Source organism: Fusarium fujikuroi, chromosome FFUJ_chr06 (genome assembly GCF_900079805.1).
Source record: "Fusarium fujikuroi IMI 58289 draft genome, chromosome FFUJ_chr06".
In the NCBI taxonomy this organism is placed as follows: Eukaryota; Fungi; Ascomycota; class Sordariomycetes; order Hypocreales; family Nectriaceae; genus Fusarium; species Fusarium fujikuroi.
In genome coordinates this window covers 1,568,542-1,589,267 of record NC_036627.1, presented here as the reverse complement: position 1 = coordinate 1,589,267, position 20,726 = coordinate 1,568,542, and the positions used below count along the sequence as shown (strand labels likewise).

Here is a 20,726-nt window from a genome sequence, read left to right as displayed (position 1 = left end):
TGCAAGAGTAAGCACTGAAAGGCTTGGGTCAATTTCAAATAGCCGCAGTGGCGCTTTATATCCGTTTTCTCAAAAAGGCTTGCAGTGCGGCTGCTCGAATAGGTAGGAGATCATATGAAAGGGCCGACCCTTTGCGTAACCATGGGCCTGGTCCAGATGGTACTTGAGTTGTGGTGGTTGCTTACTTTAGGTGGACGAAATACATACGAGATGAGGCCATCATCTTCTGATTTTGAGGCCAAAAAGTGCCAAGAGTTCAAGGTTCTCAAGATACGCCTGTTCTTGGAGGCGTTATTCGACTTCAACAGTGCTATGTGCCATGGTGTGTCCATGCTGTACTATCTGGCCACTAGTCTAGTAGATCTCTGGTTTGGGGAACTGGAAGAAGACCGAGAAGTCCTTCTTTTTGTCCTGGCTTTTACTGGGCCATGATCTTTCCCGGTATCCAGCACATAATCATCAGACTCCTCACTCCTTATGCCTCCTCAAACAGACTCCCTCCTCCCATCCCAAGGAACGAAGGTCCCGTACATGACTGCCCTTTCCTGATCATTTTCATCATCCTGAGACTCTACTTTCCATATAACAACAGCTCGGATGAATCCAAAGAGAGCAAGTCCCCACATCATGACATTGCACCCCATCAACACACCTTTGACGCTGCGACTCTCCTCCTGGAAGCACCGGGCCCAAAGCACGAGACTCGATAGTGTCGTGGCAGCAAGAATGAGAGACTCGAGATAGAGTAGTGCGACAGACGAAAGAAGTTTGACTTCGTGGATCAAAAGGCTTGCTGAGCAGAGGAGAAGGACAACGACGAGGGTAGGGTCCGCAAATTTCCAGAGCCTAAGACCCATTAGATGTATACTAAGTGTCAGTTAGGTCGACTTACCAGTTGTCAAAGTCGTTACCAGGTTCATTCTCCTTCCAGACGGTAACCCACATCAGGGCACTGAAAACGCCCAGTGTCACCGCAAACTGCAACATGAGCACGAGTCCATGTACTATAGAACTAACAACCCATCTCCCCTCAACCCTCGAAATCAACACAGGAACATGTCCTCCGTCATAGCTATGCCTTTTACCATCCGTCCTGGTTGTAGATCCCTCCCAATTTCTGTTCTCGCAATCTGCATCACCTTCATCTTCCTCCTCACTAACCCACGGAGGAAACGGCGTTAGTGGCGGCGAACCACCTCTCTCATGGGTAGTAGGAGCTCGAATGGTAAGTGCTGATTCGGCACGGGAGGGATAGTCGATACTAGCAAGTGATGTTCCTGGTGATGGACCAGAGCCAGAGATGTTGCGGTGATGTGTTGCTGATGAGGCGCTTCTAGAAAGAAGGTCCGGGGAAACGAGGGATGATCGCATCGACGGTGATGCTTTTGCGGGAGAGGTAAGATTCCGTTGTTGAGGTTGTTGGGTGCGTTCGGGGGAGACAGAGAGGGTCAGGGCGCTGGAGCGGTTGCTTCTCTTTTTACGAAGAGTGCGATTCGCATCTCGAGGAGGGACTGAAAGTTCCATAGTAGATACTTCTGTGAATAGAGGAAAGGAATGCGAAAGGAATCGGTTGTGTTGGAAAGGGGAAAGTTGTCGGAGCGAATAATGGAGTCGACGATATAGGTAGGTAATTGTTTATAGAATTGGCAGTGACGGGCACCTGGCAAGGACCAACACCAGCGCTACCGAGAGAGCCTTCATACCTAAGCTATTAAGGCCTACTTTACCGATGGACTACCTAGATATAGCCTCAGTGTGACAACCTTTTTTCCCTGTGTATCCCTTCAACGCGGCCAAGTGTCACGAGCCCTTCTTTGTTCTCATTCGAGTATCGTCATAAGATCGAACTGCCGAGAACGGTCACTGCCTGTAAAGTAGTAAACGGCCAATCTCTTTGTTCATAATCAACCGAGTAACGTTAGTATTCGTCATAAGTTCTCGCTTCCTTACTCTTGTACATAATAATCAATCAACCGTACACCATCCCTCTTAAAGCCTGCTATCGGTTACCAGTCACCCGTGCTTCGAGTCGTCGACCGACATATCCCAATCCATCAAACGCCGATAACCTCAATGCAGTATCGCCGTCAACGTGCACCGTTACTCGAGACTCATTCGTGCCTCGTCGCCTATCCCCCATTGTCCACCGGGCCTACCCTGTTTCTGGATTTCAAGAGCCAACTCAGCACTTAGAGCATCGGCGTCATCATCGTTGTACAGACTACTCGTCCTACTAGCCCTACTGTCTCTTCTGGTACGCTCTTTGTTATCCGCTCCGGACCGGTCAGCGATTCGTTTACGCATCAAGGGCGACTTGAAGAAAGATCTGGAAGATGTCGAGTGTACTGACAAGGAATCGTCTGCTGCTTTGGAGCTCGCGTCATCGTTACTGATGTCTTCGCCATGACTCTGGTCGGGCACAGCTCGTGTGGGAACCATGGTTTCGTTGCTGGAATTGTATGGTTGAGACCTGAGTTTCGTCACCGAAGGGGATTCTTTAAGCTCCTTCTCGGTCTCCTGGCCATCTTCCGGCTGGTCCACCTCGACCAACTCGGCATCGCGATACCACTTTCTTCGTCGGGTCCAGCGACCCCATCCATCTTGACCCCGCTGGCCATTTTGCCACTGAGAGTCTGTTAGAGGAGATAGTACGTTGCCATGTATGATGGCTTCTCACCTTGTTGTCATAGAAGATCCAGCCATTCTTCCCCTCATTCCCGTCATAGTCGACAGGGCCATGCTCATCAGAAACACCATCAACACGCCAACGGGTTCCAGGAACCCATCGCCACTGCATACGACTTCCGTCTTCTACCTCGGGTAGTTCAAAATCGTCTTTGGCGGGAACTGAGTTGTTATGGTCGTCTGTCCAGGCCGCTCGTTCATATGCAAAGAGATTATTCGTCCATCCCAAACCGATCCATCGTCTTTGGTTCTCATATATGATAAAGGTGAACTTGACACCCGCAGTCTTCGCATTGCCATTCCTTCTTCCATGGTTAGTTTGGAAGCTCGACGACTTGCCAAGAGCTTTTGTAAGTTCTGATTCCTGCTGTTGGGCAACACGGTCCTGGCCTTTCTTAGCAGCCTTGGCCAAGTCCTTTTTAAACGGCTGTTCGGGAGTATCAAACTGCAACCCGGTGATGGCGGATGCAAGTCGTCTAACTGTGGAGCTTCTCCAGAGAATGGCCCGCGAAACTCGCAGAACCCTTGCGTGCCAAGTCAAGATGATGGTTCCAGCCACTAGTATTACACGCCTTGTCGTGACGACTCTCCAGGGCGGAACAGTAAGCGCAATCCAAACAGGCGTGATGATAAGCAGTCGCATGAAGATGACAGTCAGCGCTGGGCGCGTGGTCGCACTAGTCGGGGTCGTCTGAGTGCTTAGGAAATCCGTCATGTCGAGCAGAGGTTCCATCAGAACATTACATCTTCCAGTAAGCTGTTTAAGAGTCTCGACGATCTCGTCCAGCGTCTTCTGATGTTTGGTGTTGGTAACTTCGGAATTTCCCCTAACATGTTTCGACTGTTTCTCGCCGGCGTTTGCCTTTCCATTCTGCTGGCTGCTCTCGCCGGCGTTCTGATTTGTTCCCTTGGTGCCAGCATTCTGACCTCGAATATCAGTCCATCCACTACTACTGAGGGGACTGTATCTCCGGCCGTACATGCCAACGATGAGTGCCACTCCGACCAAGACGGGGCCGGCCCACGTTATTACTACATCGCCATAGAGAACAACCGCCCAGAAGAAGCACAACAGTAAGAAACTCTGCCAAGGATCTCCGGTGCTCCAGGTGAGGAGGCCTGCGAATGTATTCAAGGGGAGGAGGAAAGGGTGGCTGTAGGCGAGAGCGCGGGTGATCTGTGGAGGAGTAGCGAGGAGCAGAGGGCTCTTTTGATGGACGAGGATAGTTGATCTTCGGGACGATCGGGATGGTGTGTTCGCGGAGAGCGTTACTGGGGAGAAAGATGCAAATGTCGGAGGAGCACCAGTATTGGAAGGTTGAGGTTCGTACGAGGGAGGTGATGCGCCGTGAGACGCATCATCACGGGAAGACATGGGTGCCGGTGCAAGATGCGACAGCCACGGTGTATCCTATTGAAGTTGTGTCGTTAATAAGCAGTCAGTCGATTTAATGGGCATTGCCGACAAAGTCGATGAACAGCGTAAACGAGAGTTGTGGTAGAATCTTGATCGTAGTGACTACTTGCCCGCGTGGTCGGCCGCGACGCGACGTCAGAGGATCAAGTCACTAAAGTGAAGCCCTGGATCTAGGCTGAGAGGACACAGACGGTTATGTCATGGGGCGCCACTTTAGCGACTACCTAAGGTCCTAGGGCTGCCTAAGAGTGTAGAGGGGGAACACAGCAACAGAAAAAAGTATCAAGATAGATAAACACGAAGAGACAATGAAATAAGGACTTACAAATGCTGCCATTGACAAGTCTAGGTAGTCTTCCAAGTTTTGCTTGTTCTGTAACGTTGTAAGCCACTTCTCAATACGGGCGTCATTCAGCATTGACATTACCCCAGATTGACCTTGCTTGCCCCGCGACGTCAGCTCTGCAGCGGCGGCATGTCACGACTGGATTGGGCGATGTCGTCTCCGAAACAAATCAATAAAGCAATGTAATATAAATATAAAGACAGAAATATGTAAGAGGGACAAAGGGATATGAAAAGATCCACGTGAGCTTCCTTGGTAGGCGCAGTCATCATAGCCTTTTCTTACTTTCTCTCTCGGCTTGATTCTAGCTTATCACATGCTTTCTCGGCCACCACCAAACAAGCACATGAATCAGTTGCCGGGAATGGACAAAGGCCTTGCTTCCAATGATCAGCAGTGGAGTCTGCATGGTCTGAGGGTCTATCAGAGGTCACGGGCTTGCGCTGGCTGGAATATGGCATCTTCGGAAGCTAGTATGAATTCGATTTTGGCTCTCATCAAGACTGCATCCCATTAATGATAATTTAAAGAATCTTAGTGGCTTCCATGTGAGATTGTACACAGCATAACATGCACATCACAGCAAGTCACTTGCCATGTCACTTGCATGCCAAGAGGCGTTTCCCATGTGGTCGGCTCCATCATCTCCAAAAATTAACATGGTCCATTCTCAAGACTATTCCTGATTTATTTTGACAAAGTGTTTCAATATTCCGTATATATTCTGATGTCGCTTACAGAAAGTCCATGTCAATATACATACCAAGTAACATGGCAACTGCCAGACATATCATTTCATTATAGTGTTCATGATCTTAGATCACAAATCCGTGAAAACTCAAAAGTTCAGGCGCATAATGAACAAAGAACAACAGCGTGGTAAGAGTTCAGGATCGTGTTATGAACTTTTCCGAGCCGTACCTGAGATGGTTCTATTACAATTTTATGTAATATTAGTCGGCTTATATACAGCAGTGGACTGAAATGTCGAGATCATAATGAGCCCAGGCACCCGCTGGCAGCAGCCATGACCCCCAGAAGATTCCTACGCTCACTTTTACAACCTTGCAGACCAAGAGCGTCAGGTACACTTATCCAAAGCAGATATCTGTGCATTTGTTTATGCCCTAGAACGCTTCCCCTCGCCGTGGCTCCAAGATGGATATGAATGACTTATTAACTCTCCTAGCTTCACTGCCCAGTCTTCGCTCTCTTGAGCTGCGGTTCATTCGATCCTTCTCTCCTATTCTTTTCCCCAATTATTTTTCGACATAAGGCAGAAGCTTGGTCAGGGCAAGCGACCCGTGGCGATGAGACCAAAAGTCACATTTGTCTTGTCTGGCCCAGAGGCTAGGGCCAGATCGTCATGCATGCTTCTTACGACCTTGTGGGCATTGCCGACATCACTGAGCTAGATGAGTTTGAGCCAGCTCATCAGCGGTCAATCAAAGCAGCAAGTCCATGAAACAGGAGGGCAAGACTATATGCAATGGGACACTGAAGATTGGCTTATGAATGTACCCAAGGACTGGAGAACAGAGCTCATAGGATATTAAGCGTTGCAGGTTGCGAACGCATGTTTATGATATTTAGGTGAGTAAGTGACTTTTGGATCGCGTGTCAAGGGAGCTTATAGGTCAAGTTCAGGAGCTGCTTCTTGATTTGCTCGTCACACGACAACGTATTAATGAACGAGAAGATAGAACGCGAACCATCAGAGCACAAAGTAAACATTATGGTGATGAAGAAGTGTATTTCAGAATTGCACTACAAGCCAACCAGTGAAACTATAACTCCAACCGCCGTCTCCCCGAGCACACTGGGCTCAACACCAATATTCATGAATCCATGCATCGTTCATAGAATTGCGACAAAGGTCGCGGGTGGTATCTCAATAATTCGTGATTGAAATGAGATGAAAGAACTTATTTGCCGCAGCCGGAGCAAGAGCCTAGCACAGATCAGTATTGATGGACAGAGGAGAATAGAGTCATGCTATGTTGACTTACAGCTAGAGCCGCAGTTGCAAGAAGAGGCACCAGAGCAGCCACAGTCGCCAGCCATTGTGATTTTGTTTTGTGGGTGAGGTTTGAGGTTTGAGGTAGTTGGAGGGGAAAAGTGTTGAGTTTGTTTTGAAGATTTGTTTGTAAGATGATGATGGAAGAAAGACAAAAAAGAGAATCTGATCGGATCATGCAGGGTCTTATATACTCAGCAGGTGGGATGCGGCCTTTGTGCGTTTATCTCAAAAAGACCCCTCCTTGTCCCTGTCTAATGAGGGGTCCTGACGTGGGATTACGCTTCTGGTTGGCGATCTGAGTTGGCTTTGTGGGGGTGATGTGAGTGATTTTGGCGGTTCCTTGACTTGGCCCAGCTTTTTTAGCCTCCGCGTGATGATCCACGATGGTTCGAGATTTGATGACAGGGTGTCGCGGTAGTTACTGGGCAATCTCGAATATTCTCGACATTTCTAACTATTTCGTAACATTCCATTTTTATTATTAGTCTGACAAAAGATTGAATAATCTTGTCTATATTGTTGGTAAGAAAAGGCCAAGTGATCCAGCTTATCTCACATTATACAACATCCAATGCAATTATGAGAAATCCCAAGTCCAAGCTTTAAGGTTCGTCGCCACTAACATCATCCGTCTTCTGATTGGATCGCAATAACAACTCATCTTTGCCACTAACACGACCAACCCCGGCATTTCATTAGCTTCTATGTATACTTCACGTGGCTCGATCTTTCACTCTTTGCCTTAGCTCGTTATCTTGGTAAGGCAATGTGACGTTCTCATGCTTTAAGTAATAAACGGAGGAACGGAGTTTATTGTTCCACTTCTAACCACACATCACTCACGGCCAGTTGAACAAGAAGATGTATACCGACAAACTAGACAGGAAGAGATGTTTCTAAGAATAGAACGCTTAGCAGTAATGTGCTTTGCACTTGGGTTAATCGACGGAATGGGGCGGACAGCAGCACCTCGAGTGTTGAGGCCTGTTAGAGTTATTACACCTATCCCTGAGTTTAACGAGAAGAAGTATCGGCGAAAGAAATATTGGCGACTTCTCTGCCTTTCCATCTCGATATTCACGTCAAGCTACTGTTAGCAATATTGCATATTGCCTTCTGAAAGCTAAAATTAATTGCAATTCTTAGTGTGTTAGCTCGATATATCTCGTTGAGATGTCATAAGCTTTGAGTATCAAGCAATCAACCGGTAGCAATTGGATGTGAACAGTCCCTCTACTGCCTGTTACTATATACAGTGTTTCTCAAGCGAGTCACGTCAAGTTAGGTTTTTTGCTTACCTTGTTCGACGCTTTAATGCTTCCAGCCAGTTGTCGGTTCAAAGGTTTAGTCAAGAACTGCCTGTGATTAACCACTCTATTTGAAGCATGATCAATCTGGTTAGTAGAATTGCCTCCATGGCTTTTGGTGAGTTTTTTCTTGCACTAATTGAGATCGGCTGTGATTTTATGCATAAACTTATATTCTTGGTGTCTCGTCGGCAGCAAATCACACATCAATCTACCTAGGCAGGTTCTCTGCAACTAGCTGATATATATAACGGAGTGGAAGTTGGTGAAAGCTTCACAAAGTACCTGAAGGAACGGTTCTCTCAAACAAGTTCCATATTGATTGATAGTTAAAGCATACGATATCTCAAGCTAAGATATACTACAAAATCCCAACTAACTTCAGCTTTTAGAAGGTAGTATACGCATAGCCACTCTCAACAAAGATAAGTCTCCCAATTGAAAAGTCAGAGATCTTCTTTACAAAGGGACACAAACCGTACAAGATTTATTCCGGAATATTTATACCGCTCTTCTTCCCATTTATCACTCTCTTGCTTCTAAGACTTTGGATTCTTTCCTTCACTATTGCCCAAGTCAGTAAGTACCACCACTACCCATCAATTACAACATCCACGGCCGCAACCGCAACCGCAACCATGTTCTGTGGCCCTCACGATTTTCTCAATGAGGAGCAAAAAGCCAAATTCGAAAAGTTATGGATTGGATTTGCAATTGTCCTCACAATTGGCGGCCTCGGTGTCTGGTTTTGGTACACGTGGTAGATACGTAAGCATGCAGCCAATCTCGTTCGAAGCCTTCGACTGATAGCAGACCTGACTCAATAAATCTAGAGCAAAATCCGAGGAGAGGCTACTTAGCAGTCAGACCTTGGTCATTGCTTCCGTTCTCACGCTCGCAATCCTGGCTTATGACAGTTCAACCGTTTTATTTGGAGAATGCCGGGTGCAATCATGCCACAAGCTTTTCAATAGGGCTAGTTCAGACAATAAGATGAACACCGCCAATTAATCATCGCTTATGCTCGTGCATACTTCGTGGTTCCATCGTGTCTTGATTGTCAAGTGTCTCGTAAAGTTTTGATCTTCTAGTAGTTTTCTGGTACTGTGTCGCAGTAAGCAAAAGCTCACAGCATCATAAACATTGGTTGTCGGCATGTATCAATAACATACGACAAACCTTCACACTGAGACGTCTGAAACTCTGCTATCCCAAAATTCTTCCATATGCTGAGCCTTGTAGGACGCCTGGAAAGTGTCATATCAGCCCAAGGCGCCGTGGGCTCCCCCATAAACAGCAGGTTTTCTTCAGTTGATTTGCTTGTCTCAGCTATGCACATTTTGCACGACCAAGGAGTAGATCCATAAGGACAGCTGAATGCTCCGTCTTCTGTAGCATCTCTTCTCTCCCTCACCTGCTGCTGCAACAATGTGATAAATTCATTCCACCTCTTGGAGCTCTGGGCTGTATAGTTAGCTTTCCGTTTCTTTGTTGTCGATTTTGGCAAATCCTCGTCTGCCTCACGCTTCTTCGTGATATTTCCAAGAGGATGCTTATCTTTTGCGACTCTCCGTGGTTGTACTCGAGTTGGGCCCGACTGTATAGCTCTTGTTGATGACAACTGCTTGATTTCGATCTGTCGTGTAATGTAGTTGAATATAAATGATTGAAAGTGCCTTTCGCAAAATGGCACCCCAGTAGGTGGCCCTGTCTGAACTGTCTCAGTTATCATGATGAAAGTAATTCGAGTTAGTATTGAAGATTTTCAGTCTGTCAACGCAGAGTGGCTAGGGTCCCTGGTCTTAAACGTCGTTGTTATGGTAGTCGTGGGGCGACAGCTGTTCACATCACGTACTCTGAAATGATGAACATGTTGGATTCTTTGTCAGACATGAGCTTCTTTTTTCTTTTTCCTTATCGTCCAACACAGTGATTGATGGGTTCTTTTGTGTCTTGTTCTCGTTATCTTTGTTCTTCTTCTACGGACTTGGCTCGGATTATCATAGCCCTTTGATTTCCATAGAGCACCTATAGGTCGGACAGGATAAATGTTTAGTTACTTGAGTTGTTGGTGATGGTAAAATCCTTTTAGGTGTAATGCAGTATTCCTTAAAAATACTCGGCATCTTCCATTCTTCAAGTGAAGACTCCCAAAACCGTGCCTTATCCTGGCGCGATGAATGTATGGTGTAAGGGATCAGTTTGTATAACGATATAACTTGGCATCATAGGAAACATCCTTGTATTGACTAGAGTGCTCAGAACGGACAGGAGATTCAGCAACTATTTGCTTATCAAAGGGAGGAGTGAAAACTTAGTTAGGATCTTGATCCTAAATGAAAAAAGGACTGAGGTCAATTAGTCCAAGCTTAGGATATCTTTACTAAGTTTAGGGTACCTTTTGCTAAGTTTATTATAATATCCTATATAAAATTCTGATATTTTCCTGCTCCCTGAGGCTTATCACACTTCATTCGTCTTGCCCGATAGGCTAGACCTCGAAGTAACGTTCAGAGTTTCTGTCGTTAGTCCAAAGGCAGCTACCCTATGCCAGTACATCGGAGTTTAGTTAAGGTTCTCTAGCAGCCCTGGCCAGTGGAGCATCCACTCTACTCTATCACGGTATTGCAACCCCGGCTTCTACACCGGAAATCCGTGCAGCCTACCTACTACGTAAAAGTGTCACCAGGACAAGCTGCAAAGAGCATTTATAGAAGGCGTACTAGTCATTTCGTATGATAAACGTCAAATCAACTAACGAACAAAGGAACCGGCCAGACCATCCCGAGCTCGGCCCCCAGGTTTCGGTTCAACGCCGAGGAAGCATTTGCAGGGCAGAACGCAGTGGAACCAACCCCAGCATGGCCTAAAAACCAAACGATAAGACCCCCGCGGCTCATTTACCGACCACCTGATTTGTAGGCTCCATGCGGTGGTGCATTTGACTCAGTGAAGAATTACCGTTGACTCGGTGAATTTGGGCGCGATAGGGTCCTTGGAGGGTACAGTACTTATCTTTCACCGAGTCACTTGGTTTCACTGAGTCAAAGCCAGCGAATCACAGGGTTTATCGCGTTTTAGTTGCCGCGCTGGCACTTTCACCGAGTCACATGAAATGTCTTCTGGAAAGGTTCAGATCCAGATGTACCCTCATGTACCTTTTCCGGCCGCCGGTTTGGAGAAAGGCCCCAGGGAGCAAGAAAACATCAGACCTAAGTTTAGGATGACAAAATAAACTCCTCAAAAGTTATGCTAAACTCATCCTAAATTTACACTAAGTTACCTAATCTTTTTTCTCACTTAGGATCGAGGTTCCGAGTTTTCTTTCCTCCCACCGGCGACATGATCGGACCATGACGGCCGACGCCACTGTTGCTCCTGCCGCTGCTCTCTCATGCTCATGCCCGCCCGTACCTTAAAATCTTTGGATGCGGGCTGTGTTTTTTGATAACACTCCATACTCATAATCAGTCCCTCTTCCCTCTTCCTTTCCTTTTCTTTGATTCCTTCATAATTCAGAACTGAATTGTGTCGAACAAGGGTCTGGTCTAATACAGGCAATCATCCCATCATGATGTCTGCCACTCGTATCGGGCAACGGCTCGCCCGTCAGTCTCGTCGTGCCCCCTTCACCCTTCAACCACGCCTCACACAGTCGATCCGTCTTACTGGCGTGTCCCGGGCATTCTCAGTCACAGCCAGCGCCCCTCGCTTTGTCGACACACAGAGCAAGCTGCAGGATCATGAGCTCTTCTCAAGGAGGCACATTGGCAGCGAGTCCAGCGAACAGGCAGAAATGCTCAAGGTCCTGGACCCTCCCGTGAACTCCATGGAGGAGTTTCTTGAGCAGACTATTCCTCCGCAGGTTCGGAGGAAACAGAAGGGTCTCAACCTCGTTGAACAGTGGTATGAGGGTGGCGAGGAAGCTGCTGTTCCCCCCAATGGTCGCACTGAGCACTACATCCAGCAGGAAATGCGAAAGCTTGCCAAGAACAACAAGGTCTACGAGTCTTTCATTGGTGCTGGCTACTATGGAACTCTTGTCCCTGCTGTTATCCAGCGCAATGTTCTCGAGAACCCTGCCTGGTATACCAGCTACACCCCCTACCAAGCTGAGATCAGCCAGGGCCGTCTTCAGTCTCTCCTCAACTTCCAGACTCTTATCACCGATTTGACTGGTCTCGATATCGCCAATGCCTCTGTTCTCGACGAAGCCACCGCCGCTGCTGAGGCCATGACCATGTCTATGGCCAACGCCCCCAAGGGCAAGGGCCAGAAGGTCTTTGTCGTCTCCAAGGACTGCCACCCCCAGACCATCGCCGTCCTCCAGTCCCGAGCTGAGGGGTTCGGCATTAAGCTCGTCATTGGCGATGTCCTCGCCGATAACTCCAAGCTCGTTCGCGAAGTTGAAGGCGATCTTATTGGAACCTTGATTCAGTACCCCGATACCCACGGTGGTGTTCATGACTACCAAGCTCTCGCTGACATTGTCCATGAGAAGAAGGCTCTTCTCAGCGCGTCCACCGATCTTCTCGCTCTTACCATGCTCAAGCCTCCTGGAGAGTTTGGCGCCGACATCGCCATCGGTAACTCCCAGCGCTTCGGTGTTCCTCTGGGCTACGGTGGTCCCCACGCTGCTTTCTTCGCTACATCTGAGAAGTACAAGCGTAAGATTCCTGGCCGTCTCGTTGGTGTTTCCAAGGACCGTCTCGGCAAGCCTGCTCTTCGTCTGGCTCTCCAGACTCGTGAGCAGCACATTCGTCGTGAGAAGGCTACCAGCAATATCTGCACTGCTCAGGCTCTGCTTGCCAACATGTCTGCTTTCTACGCTGTTTACCACGGTCCTAAGGGTCTGAAGACCATTGCTGAAGACATCTGGAGCAAGACCCGTCTTGCCCAGAACTTGATCCTTGAGAAGGGCGAATTCAAGCTTCACACTGAGGGTCTCCGTGAGGATGGTGCTGTTCTTTTCGACACTGTCACTCTCAAGGGATCTCCTGAGGCTATTGCCAAGGTTCACAAGAACGCTGAGTCTCAGAACATTAACCTTCGCCGTGTTGCCGAGGACAAGGTTGGCTTCTCTCTTCATGAGGGCGTCACCCTTGAGAGTCTCGGTAATCTCGTCAAGGCCTTCGGCGTTTCCGAGGCTGAGTTCAAGTCTGCTCTCGAGTCTGATAAGGCTACCTTCCTCAATGACCAAATCCCCGCTTCTCTCCAGCGAAAGACTGGCTACCTCGAGCAGCCTGTCTTCAACCAGTACCACACTGAGACCGAGCTCCTTCGATACATCTACCATCTCCAGTCCAAGGATGTCTCCCTCGTTCACTCCATGATTCCTCTTGGTTCCTGCACAATGAAGCTCAACGCCACAACCGAGATGCTTCCTGTTTCTGATCCCGGTATCAACAACATCCACCCCTTCGCCCCCGTTGAGCAAGCTTCTGGTTACCAAGCTCTCATCAGCTCTCTCGCCAAGAATTTGTCTGAGATCACCGGTATGGACGCTACCACTCTTCAGCCCAACTCTGGTGCTCAGGGCGAGTTTGCTGGTCTTCGCTGTATCAAGGCTTACCACGAGGCTCGTGATGGAGATAAGCGAAAGGTCTGCCTTATCCCAGTTTCTGCTCACGGTACCAACCCTGCTTCTGCTGCCATGGCTGGCATGAAGGTTGTTACTGTCAAGTGTGACGGCAAGACTGGTAACCTGGATATCGAGGATCTCAAGGCCAAGTGTGCCAAGCACGCTGATGAGCTTGCTGCTATTATGGTTACTTATCCCTCTACTTTCGGTGTCTTCGAGCCTGAGATCAAGCAAGTCTGTGATCTTGTCCACGAGCATGGCGGTCTTGTCTACATGGACGGTGCCAACATGAACGCTCAGATTGGTCTCTGCAGCCCCGGTGACATTGGTGCTGATGTCTGCCATCTCAACCTCCACAAGACCTTCTGTATTCCCCACGGCGGCGGCGGTCCTGGTGTTGGCCCTATCGCTGTTAAGAAGCACCTTGCTCCTTACCTCCCTGGTCACCCTGAGATTGACCCTCAGCGCATTGGCGCCGAACGTGATAGCACAGCCGTTGCTCCCATCAGCGCCGCTCCTTGGGGTAGCGCCTCCATTCTCCCCATCAGCCACACCTACATCCTCATGATGGGCGGAGATGGTCTCACCAAACAAACTGGCACCGCCCTCCTCAACGCCAACTACATCATGTCCCGTCTCCTCCCCCACTACAAGGTCGTCTACACCAACGCTAATGGCCGCTGCGCCCACGAGTTCATCCTCGACGTTCGTCCCTTCAAGGAGACCGCCGGAGTTGAAGTTGCCGACATCGCCAAGCGTCTTGCAGACTATGGCTTCCACTCCCCCACCATGAGTTTCCCCGTTTCAGGAACTCTCATGATCGAGCCCACGGAATCCGAGTCCCGCGCTGAGCTCGACCGTTTCTGCGATGCTCTTATCCAGATCCGACAGGAGATTGCCGATGTTGAGTCTGGCAAGGTTCCCCGCAAGAACAACCTCCTCACAAATGCTCCCCACCCTCAAGAAGACCTTCTCTCTTCCGAGTGGGACCGCCCTTACACTCGTGAGGAGGCTGCTTATCCCCTGCCTTGGCTCCGGGAGAAGAAGATGTGGCCCTCTGTGGGACGCGTGGACGATGCTTATGGTGACACCAACCTGTTCTGCACATGCCCCCCTGTTGAGGGATCTGAGAACTTGTAATTGAAAAGCAAGAAGTAATGGTTTAACGATAGATGGTGGACGGGTCATATTAAGCGATTGTTTTTATTTATTTAAGCGGGAAAAGATATATCATATTCAACCATGATGGGTCCCCTGACATGCATATGGATGGAATGGTTTTTGGGAAGCTATTCAACCACGGCGAACTGATCTCTGTATTGGCAGAGTTTTGCGATATATGATGAGACTAGAATAAAAGTTCTAAAACTAGAAATTTATGAGTTCAAATTTACAAGCAATCTTATTTCTTGTTTGAGAAGTGAAGCGGTCTGTAGGACAATCAGTATCTCATGTTCCAAGACTTGGTCATTACTATGGTCAAACATGTACAGGGTCTACGGGATTGTGCTTTGGAACACCGAAGATGCATGTGAAAAATGTGATATCATTTGCTTTTAAATCACCAATTATTTAATCTAACTAAAAACCATCGCTTAATGCTCCTCAAGGTGCTTAGCATAAGCAGCCTCGTCCATCAATGAATCAAGGGCAGAAACATCCTCAGCCTCAACCTTGATCAACCAGCCCTCGCCCTCAGGATCCTTTCCAAGATCAGCGGGTGTGTCGACGATAGGATCGTTGACCGCCACGACAGAGCCTGATACAGGGGAGTTGATGTCAGAGGCAGACTTGACTGACTCAACGCTGCCGAAAGACTCACCCTCAGAGACGTCCTCGCCCTGAGAGGGAAGTTCCACATAGACGACGTCGCCGAGAGCTTCAGCAGCGTAGTTTGAGATGCCAATTGTGCCTGGGGATGTCAATTGATGAGATTTAGTTCGTTCAGACAAAGGAACTTACAGGTCTTGCCATCGGCGGCGACGTCAACCCACTCGTGGCTCTCAGTGTATTTCCTCGCGAGGACTAGAGTCTGTTAGATTTGATTGAGCTTCAAAAAGGAGGCAGAACTTACGGTTCATGGAAACTGAGAAGCATCGTCGGGGAGCAATGCTGTTGACTTTGCAGGCAAAGACAGTCTTGGGAGCTCGAAGAGCAGTAGATCGGAGCTTAGAGGCAGAAGCCCAAGCTTGACGAGCAAAGAGACCAGACATTGTGAGTGGGTGAGTGAGGGAGGGAGGGAGGTAGTGAGTATGAGGGATGAATTGAGGTTGAATGAGTGAATGCGAATGTCTGTGATAATGTTGATGATGCTTGAATTTAGGTGGCCTACTCCCCATTTACGATCCCTAGCACTTCTCATCCCCCGTCTTCGGCCGCGCTCCGGTCAAGTACCTCGGAGTCACTATCCGGCCCCAGTTCAAGCGGCGCCTCGTAGTGTCATAACAGTTGGAGAATCAGGTCATGAGCGCTACTTCAGTGTACCCACAGCTCCAAGTAGCGGTACCGCTTATCTCGCCAAAAAGTTGTCATGATGGGCGGTGTAACCTGCTTTAGCCGCTTGTGAAAGGTACTAGCTACTGGCATCTTTCACTGAGTCAAGTACCGATAACCCCAGATCCAGATCCCAAGAGCCCTGAAATATTTTTTTTGGGTATGCGGGGAAGACTTGGAATTCCGAGGAGGGAGATATTCGGAGTTTGGCTACGGAGAATGAAGTGCAAGGCAATTTTATCATGTAATTTTAGTCAATTGGGTCAATTACTACTGGAGCAAGCTCTCATCAAATTTGCATGACCATTGAAGTGGCGGCTGGTACACAGTCGTGCGTGATGCTGTCTAAACAGCTTAACTTGCAGCACTCTAATCTAGCCCATCATGATCACAACATGGATGATCAAGACAGTTACAACGCAGCAAGTTTGGTGAGAATCATGCAATATACTCTTTAAACTTATGTAAATTTTGCTATGATACTATTTTCCAAACGCCAAAAATGATCTGTACTCTTCATCAAAAACATCATGACTTGAGCCAGGGCTGGGGGAACCCTCCAACCCACTCAGCGACCTCGTCTCGTAGCGCCTTAATCTCCTTGACATTAGATCCATCACCCAAGAACTCCAAAAAGTTCTTCACGGTACCGGGGTTCTTAGCACCCTTGGCCTCAGCAGCCGCGCGGGCGTCCTTATCAACCGCTAGAGTGATCTGCACACCGCGGTCCACAATATCAGCCACGCGCTTGAAGTCCTCGCCGTTGAAGCCCCGCGTTGTCATGGCGGGTGTTCCAAGCCGAAGACCACCGGGCTTGAGGGCGGAGCGGTCACCGGGAACGGTATTCTTGTTGCTGGCAACGCCGACGAGCTCGAGAACACGTTCGACACGCGCGCCGTCGACACCCTTGGGCTTGAGGTCAACGAGGACGAGGTGGTTGTCGGTACCGCCTGAGACGAGCTTGTAGCCCAGACCCTCGGAGAGTTGCTTGGCCAGAGCTTGCGAGTTCTCGAGGACCTTTTCTTGGTACTGCTTGAATTCGGGGGTCTGAGCTTGGCGAAGGGCAACAGCGAGGGCGGTGATGGTGTGATTGTGAGGACCACCCTGGTGACCGGGGAAAACCGAGGCGTTGATAGGGCCTTCAAGATCATACATGATCTGCTTGCCCTTCTTGTCTGTGCTTCGAACGCCCTTGCGGTAGAAGATCATGGCACCACGAGGTCCACGAAGGGACTTGTGGGTGGTGGTGGTAACGATATCGGAATCCTCAAAGGGTGTTCCAATAACACCAGCAGCGACAAGACCAGAAACGTGAGCCATATCAGACAGAAGGTAAGCACCAGCCTCATCGGCGATAGCACGCATGCGCTCGTAATCGATCAGGCGGGAGTAGGCGGATGTACCAGCGACGATAACCTTAGGACGGTACAGAAGAGCGTTCTCGCGAAGCTTGTCGTAGTCAATCAGACCAGTCTCCTCGTTCAATCGGTAGGGGAAGGTCTCGTAGTACTTGGAGACCATGGAGATCTTCTTGTTGGGGATCTGGTAGCCGTGGGAAAGATGACCTCCATGGGGAAGGTCGAGACCCATGATACGGTCGTGAGTGTTGAGGATAGCAGAGTAGGCGTAGAGGTTGGCGGGGGATCCAGAGAGGGCTGAGGCTGTTAGCACTGAACAAAGAATTTAACGTCAAGTCGAGACTCACGCTGAACATTGACACCCCATTTCTCAGGGTCAAGACGGAAGGTCTCAAGGGCACGTCTTTGGCATAGACGCTCTGCCTCATCGATGTGTTCATTACCGCCATAGTATCGTGCGCCAGGATAACCCTCGGAGTACTTGTTTTGCATAACACTGCCTAGAGCATCGAGAACGGATCGCGAAGTGAAGTTTTCGGAGGGAATGAGGTTGATGAAGTGGTTCTGGCGCTTCTCTTCCTATAATGGTGTGAGATTGTGTCACTTGGGATATGGGGAGTGACTTACACGCTTGAGAATGGCGTGGATCTCAGGGTCGCCTTGCTCGAGGTTGGCACCGAGAAGCTGTAGAGAGTTAGATATTGTTGGATTTGGCTTCATTCAAGACCTACATCTGACTGAGAAGCAAATGTCCTGGTGGTGACACGGCTGGCCAGAGATGGCTTTGTGCGAAGGCATTGCTGCCGAAGGAGCCTCAGGTTCATCATGATGTGTATGATGAGGGGTATCTCTGTATGAACTGAAGAGAAAGGAAAAAAGAAGACGAAATTACAATACAGTCTCAAGCAACAAGTCCAAGCTAGAGCAGAACAAGATCTAATAAGAATGTCCTTGTCCGCCGCCTTCGGCTCATGAGTTCCATGACCGGAGCATGAGATCAAGATGCCGGTACGTACCTCATGGCCAATGTCACCGAGTCAATCTTATCAAACGTCACTGAGTCGAGATCTAAAGCCGGGGGTGGACGAGTCCCACATGATCCTCGGAGGCTTGGTCTTGGAGGGCCGGGAGTGAGTTACCTGAGGGTACATGCGCTATCTCTGAGCCTAGAACACTTTTAGAAGCTGACTCGGTGAGCGGGGATGAAGTGGCTTGGTACAGGGTAGCCAATTATTCCCGTCACGTACGTCAAGTTGCTGGAGCGAAGTGGCCTTAGGCTTGACTTGACTTGACTCCCCCACAACAAAAACAAACACGATCCACTCCCAAGGCCACGGACGTTGCTTTACGGTTCGTCTCGCTTATTCCGGAGCCTCCATCCGATTTGCATTGCACCTGATTGTGCCTGCGTTCACCTCTAACCGCGCTGTACTGTACCTGTACCTGTACCACTCACTCAAAGCCAAGCAATCCGCTTGCTTTGTCACCGAGTCTCTTCGGTGGCAAAAAAAAAGAGGGCTCAATATGTCACCGTCACCACCAAACCCAACCCCAAACCCCTCCTCGATGCGTCCCGTGCCTATAATCCGCAGTAGGACGGGCTGTTTTACCTGTAGGAAGCGCAAAAAGAAGTGCGACGAGAGGTACTGCCAACCACTCTCCAGACAGTCATCTTGACTCGACTTGACTTACGTGATGATGCAGTAAACCAATCTGCAGCGGTTGCAAGCGCAATAAGCTCGACTGTGTCTGGCCTGAACCACAGCCTGCCAAGGAGCCATCGCGGTCCTCATTTGGTGCTGCATCTACAAGCTCACAGCAGAGCGTTGCTTCGCTGAGACAGGGCCACGATGCGGACTCGGTGAATGACCCGGTCATACCGGACCCGGTGCCGGAGGAGGACCGAGCTGCTGAGAATCCCGATGTACCCCAGAATGGCGACAGTTCTCCGGTGCATGGGCAAGTGCAAGGGCAAGGGGACACCCACATGGTCGATGCTGAAGCTGATGTGGATATCATCACTTCCGTTGATGATGTTGATCAGCCATCTCCTTCACAGTCATCCAACTCATCAGACTCACCGACTGTTATCACAACATGGGATGCAGATACCGCCAACGCTCTCACTCTCACTCTGCCGCCGTCCCCAGACACAGGACTCTCATTCAACGGAGCTATTACTATGCCAATGTCGATGCTACCTGAGCAGGGACATCAGTCATATGAGCTCCTCAGTTACTACCTGTCACGAACGGCCAATAGCATGGGCAACGGTTCCACAGACGTGAATCCCTTCATCGCCAAGCTTATACCATTGGCCTTCTCAAAACCTCTTGTGTTACAACTTATCCTCGCTCAGAGCGCTGCGCATCGCCAGGCATCAGCAGAGCGACATCCAAGCGATGAGATTGCTCAGAGATATTACACCGACTCACTGCGGATGTTTAGGAATGTCGTCGATGAGTATGTATCTGGAAACGCAGAGAACACCCTTGTCTTGACAGTCGGCAGTCTTATTATGTGTTTGACTGAGGTCCGTACCATTGATTCCACGACACGGCTGTTGACTAACATACTGCAGGTTGCCAAGGGAGACATTCACGGCACAATATTTGACCATCTAACAGCGTCCAAGTCATTAGTGAGCACATTACTCACAGGGACACAGAACATGGTATACGACGATTTACCAGACTTTCTAATCGAGTACTACATGCATATCGCAGGCACCAGTATGATCTCGATTGATCCCCAGTATAACTCACAGTCATTGCTCAGCCCCGATATTGAAGTCCGGGCCAGAAACTTGGTCGCAAGGAAGTACGTCGGCCAACTATGTGGCTGCTGGCTCGAAATCCTCATTCTTATATCCCAGATCTTTCACCTAGGACAAGTAATGTCTTCACCGACTGCCGATGGAGAGATCTCTCCAAACCCCGACAACATTGTCAATTTCGCTTTCCTTCAATCTCAAGTAATGGGCTTCTTCCCAGATCCTTCCGTCACACCATATACACGTCTTGCGGGGCTGGTATGGAAACAAGCTGCCCTCCTTTATCTCTGGACAGTCCTCGGAAAACCTTATCAGCAACCTGAAGGTAGCTTCCAACGAGCATTAGTTGAATCGGCCGTCGCTGAAGCAGTGGCATTACTTGATCAGTTCCCCGCTTCGGTCAGGATAAATACGAGTCTCTGCTGGCCACTCGCTGTCATCGGGTGTAGCACTTCAGATCCTACAGTCCAGCAGGTTTTGAGGACGCGGTTGCAGACTATGTTGGACACAATTGGTCTGGGGAATATGAGACAAACACTGGTGCTACTGGAGCATATTTGGGAGCAGCCGCCGGACCAAGTCAGTCCTTGGACGCTATGTAGGGCGATGCGTGAGCGTCAGATCTGGATATCTTTTGCATGAAAGGACACAATTAATCCTAGATACCCGCCTCGATATATAAAAATAGAGTCCTTGAGGCACATGCAATTAAGATGCCCTATATATGGCGGTCACCACCAATTCTT

The 20,726-nt window shown here is 49.1% G+C and overlaps 6 protein-coding genes, besides 2 other annotated features; 2 read left to right on the top strand and 4 right to left on the bottom strand.

Annotated features, from left to right (window-relative positions):
* Positions 1-485: 485 nt before the first annotated feature.
* Positions 486-1,524, bottom strand: FFUJ_05845 (uncharacterized protein; the record flags this gene model as incomplete). XM_023579102.1 has 2 exons in its annotated part: positions 486-846; positions 893-1,524. The coding sequence occupies 2 exons, from the start codon at positions 1,522-1,524 to the stop codon at positions 486-488; spliced, it is 993 nt and encodes a 330-aa protein (XP_023432000.1).
* A 576-nt stretch (positions 1,525-2,100) lies between these two features.
* FFUJ_05844 (probable integral peroxisomal membrane protein) lies at positions 2,101-4,060 on the bottom strand (the record flags this gene model as incomplete). XM_023579101.1 has 2 exons in its annotated part: positions 2,101-2,625; positions 2,678-4,060. The coding sequence occupies 2 exons, from the start codon at positions 4,058-4,060 to the stop codon at positions 2,101-2,103; spliced, it is 1,908 nt and encodes a 635-aa protein (XP_023431999.1).
* A 2,313-nt stretch (positions 4,061-6,373) lies between these two features.
* Positions 6,374-6,399: a sequence feature (Short protein (FFUJ_05843, CCT69919.1) was converted to a misc_feature.).
* A 58-nt stretch (positions 6,400-6,457) lies between these two features.
* Positions 6,458-6,512: a sequence feature (Short protein (FFUJ_05843, CCT69919.1) was converted to a misc_feature.).
* A 4,837-nt stretch (positions 6,513-11,349) lies between these two features.
* FFUJ_05842 (probable glycine decarboxylase P subunit) lies at positions 11,350-14,496 on the top strand (the record flags this gene model as incomplete). The annotated part of the gene is made up of 1 exon (XM_023579100.1): positions 11,350-14,496. One exon carries the CDS (start codon positions 11,350-11,352, stop codon positions 14,494-14,496), a length of 3,147 nt encoding a protein of 1,048 aa, XP_023431998.1.
* A 455-nt stretch (positions 14,497-14,951) lies between these two features.
* Positions 14,952-15,569, bottom strand: FFUJ_05841 (probable GCV3-glycine decarboxylase, subunit H; the record flags this gene model as incomplete). XM_023579099.1 has 3 exons in its annotated part: positions 14,952-15,268; positions 15,319-15,381; positions 15,431-15,569. 3 exons carry the CDS (start codon positions 15,567-15,569, stop codon positions 14,952-14,954), a joined length of 519 nt encoding a protein of 172 aa, XP_023431997.1.
* An 808-nt stretch (positions 15,570-16,377) lies between these two features.
* FFUJ_05840 (probable glycine hydroxymethyltransferase) lies at positions 16,378-18,034 on the bottom strand (the record flags this gene model as incomplete). XM_023579098.1 has 4 exons in its annotated part: positions 16,378-17,504; positions 17,555-17,786; positions 17,835-17,891; positions 17,939-18,034. The coding sequence occupies 4 exons, from the start codon at positions 18,032-18,034 to the stop codon at positions 16,378-16,380; spliced, it is 1,512 nt and encodes a 503-aa protein (XP_023431996.1).
* A 739-nt stretch (positions 18,035-18,773) lies between these two features.
* Positions 18,774-20,622, top strand: FFUJ_05839 (related to C6 transcription factor; the record flags this gene model as incomplete). XM_023579097.1 has 3 exons in its annotated part: positions 18,774-18,850; positions 18,912-19,740; positions 19,789-20,622. 3 exons carry the CDS (start codon positions 18,774-18,776, stop codon positions 20,620-20,622), a joined length of 1,740 nt encoding a protein of 579 aa, XP_023431995.1.
* Between the last annotated feature and the right edge of the window lie 104 nt (positions 20,623-20,726).